The 3,213-nt window shown below is 44.5% G+C and overlaps 1 protein-coding gene across 13 annotated transcripts in view; it reads left to right on the top strand.

The window, feature by feature from the left end:
* Window positions 1-2,278, top strand: part of ODF2 (outer dense fiber of sperm tails 2) — a 33,230-nt gene extending 30,952 nt beyond the window's left edge. For all 13 annotated transcript variants that reach the window (XM_072960211.1, XM_015240289.3, XM_072960221.1 and 10 more), the window contains one exon: window positions 386-2,278. In XM_072960211.1, coding sequence (XP_072816312.1) covers window positions 386-574 — 189 coding nt within the window. In that variant the 3' untranslated portion in view covers window positions 575-2,278. The remainder of the gene's footprint in view (window positions 1-385) is intronic.
* Window positions 2,279-3,213: the final 935 nt, after the last annotated feature.

Here is a 3,213-nt window from a genome sequence, read left to right on the forward strand (position 1 = left end):
GAGATTTTAGCTTCCTGGGGCCTGCCGGGCAAGGTGTTTTGTTTTTATGAATATGACATAGTTTTATTTTTCTCTCATCACTTTCCCGCCCCTTCAGACTATCCCAGGCCGATCCCCCTTGTTTATTCACAGCTTTTAAGACAGCATGTACCATAAAATTCACTCATTTAAATTGTACAATAACAGTGGTTTTTAATATATTCAGAGTTGTGCAGTTATGACAATCTAGGTTTAGAATATTTTCAGAAAGAAAATTACCTGTTAGCAGTCACTCCCATTGCCCTGCCCTGAACCCCTGGCAACCACTCGTAAAGTCTCTGTTGCTATGCGTTTGTCTGTACTGGACATTACACACACTCGGCCCTGGCTCTGTTCCTCCCCCTAGGCTGACCGCCGCTACCAGAGCCGGCTGCAAGACCTGAAAGACCGCCTGGAGCAGTCGGAGAGCACCAATCGCAGCATGCAGAACTACGTCCAGTTCCTCAAGTCATCCTATGCCAATGTGTTTGGGGACGGTGCCTACACTACCTACCTGACCAGCTCTCCCATCCGCTCCCGATCTCCTCCTGCCTAAGGCCACCATTCTTGGGCTAGGAGCTCAGATGGATGCCGTGGGAACTGGGGCATTGCTAAGCCATACCTGGAAAGCCTGTTGGTTTTCCTCTCTCTTCCAGTGATGAAGTATGTTCGGGATCTTGTCTTAGCTACTAGCTCCAGAAAAGTGCCGAAAGTAGCGGGGGATGAAGCAGGACCTACTTAATTCTCTCCTCTCTGACAGAGTCGCCTGATGGAAGTTTTTTAATTACCCTGACAGGCCTTAAATCTACTACCATTAGGATCAGAATTTAACTCACCATGACTTTGCTCATTCCTCCCGAGAGAATGTTCGGATTGGACTTTCTCTCCAGTCCCCTTACAGCGCCCCTCTTTTGAGGACCCTCTCTTGGGTTTTCTCTGACCTGAATGAGCAGGAGCTGTTAGCCAGAGGCCGTCACCGCACCTCCCGAGCACATTCACTTGCTGTTTTCCTTATTTCACAGGTACGGTGTCTTCCCCAAGGTGCTCCCCTCCCAAGCCCAGTGGAAACCTCTCATGGCCAAGTGTCCTTGAGGCCACTTGGGCTCTACACTTCACAGTAGACACTTGAGGGCTTATGTCCACTTGCCCTCGTAAAAGTTGATTGCCAATCTCATTTATTTTTGTTTCTCTTTGCCAGGTTTCTATCTATGGAATGCATTTATTCTTGGAAAATGTGTGTTGTTTTACAAAAAGCTTTTATAATCTTATTTAAGGCTCCATTGGATGACTTCTTTACCCACCACCACCCCTCTTCTAAGAATGATTCATTAAAGTGCTGCAGGAGAGCCAGTAAACATTTTTAAAGGATTTGGTGCATGGAACATAAGACTTTTCATTTTATTTTGGCCCAGTTGGCTCTTTCTCCCTTGTGTGCTTTCACTTATAATCCCATGAAGGGCCTGGAGGAGACACTGTAAGGCACTGCTCAGTGTTTGAGGGCCGACTACATTAGCTGTTAGGAGGAAGATGGGATGTGTATGTATTATTATTTTTTAAATGTTAATTGGCTTCTAAATGATAAGATTATGAGCTATTTTTGTTCTCTTCACATTTTCCTGTATTTAAAAGAAAGAACAACAAATTCTTCAGAGAGAAGAGAACAAATTTGGTACTGTGCTGAACCCCAACCTTTTCATTCTAGTTGGTATTGGCCTTCTGGGTGGCCATCCAATCCAGTCTTCCCTTGGCCACTCTAACCCAAGTTCAGAACTCTAGCGAATTCTCCTGAGTCCTCAAAAGCAGTGGGTCCTCACCCAGGCACCTGGATTTCACTACCAGAACCGCCCTCCCCCTGCCCCAATTGTGGAGACACTTGTAGTTTCCAGCTTTCAATTTGGCCAGGGAAGGTCACTGAAATAACAACTACTACCAGCTACCATTGCCACAAAACCAAGCCTGTTTTCACACCCTTAAAGTAAATGAACTTGAACTTCCATACAGTGTATGAAAGATCTTCCTAAGAAAGACAGTTGGCAAACTTACACCAATGTGCATACTTTGCTATATAACTCATTACTCTTACTTCTGTCTAACAAATACCTCCTCAATGCAGAGCACTGCTATTTATAATGCTGGTATAGGAAACACCTCTCCGGGTCCATTGCTTGGATTCTTCTAACAACATTCTATTTTTCTTTGTAAAATATTGTATTACAAAAAGTCCAGAGAGTTTGTGAAAAATGAAAAATGTTTATACTGATTCAAACTCCAGAGTTTTCCTTTGGCTTCAAACTGAGATCTCATGAAATAGGCAAAAAAGGGTAGAAAGTTAAAGGGTCCTAGTTAAAGCTGATCCCGGGCAATGGTGAATCTTCGATTTATTGAGGTATAATTCACATACCATAAAATTTACCCTTTTAAACTGTGTAATTCAGTGTTCTTTTCAGTATAGTCAAAGTTGTGCACCAGCCACCATTATCTAATTCTTGAACATTTTCATCACCCCCAAATGAAACATATCCATTAGTAGCCCTAATTTCCCCTCCCACCAGCCCCTGCAACCACTAATAAAGTCTCTTATCTCCAGCTTTGTCACTGGACATTTCACATAAATGAAATCATATAACATTGTGACTGGCTTCCTTAATGTTTTCAAGGTGCATGTCGTAGCATCTATTTCTACTTCATTATTATGGCCCAGTAATATTCTGTTGTGTGGATACACCATATTTTATTGACTCATCAGCTGATAGGCACTTGGGTTTACATTTTTGGCTATTATGAGAAATGCCGCTACCAATATTCTACAAGTTTTTTTGCGGACACATTTGTTTCCTTTTGCGCAGACACCTAGAAGAATTGCTGGGTCAATGGCAACTCTAATGTTTTGACCAACTGCCAGACTGTCTTCTACCGGAGTTGCCCCATTTTAGACTTCCACCAGCAGCGTATGAGGGTTCCAATATCTCGACATCCTCATCAATACCTATTCAGTTTCCTGCAACCGGGCTGGTCCAGTCTTTAGAAGACCCCAGCTTTGAGTTCCCTGTAGGGGATCGAGCCTCAGGAGCAAAATTCTGTGCGCAGGCGTGCTGGTGGCGGGCTCGGCGCCGAGGCGGGGGCCAGGAAGCCGTTAGGGGCGGGGTTGCTTTGGGTTACTGCGTGCGCGCCCCGGAAGCGGAAGCGAGCCCCCGT

This window comes from Vicugna pacos, chromosome 4 (assembly GCF_048564905.1).
Source record: "Vicugna pacos chromosome 4, VicPac4, whole genome shotgun sequence".
NCBI lineage: Eukaryota > Metazoa > Chordata > Mammalia > Artiodactyla > Camelidae > Vicugna > Vicugna pacos.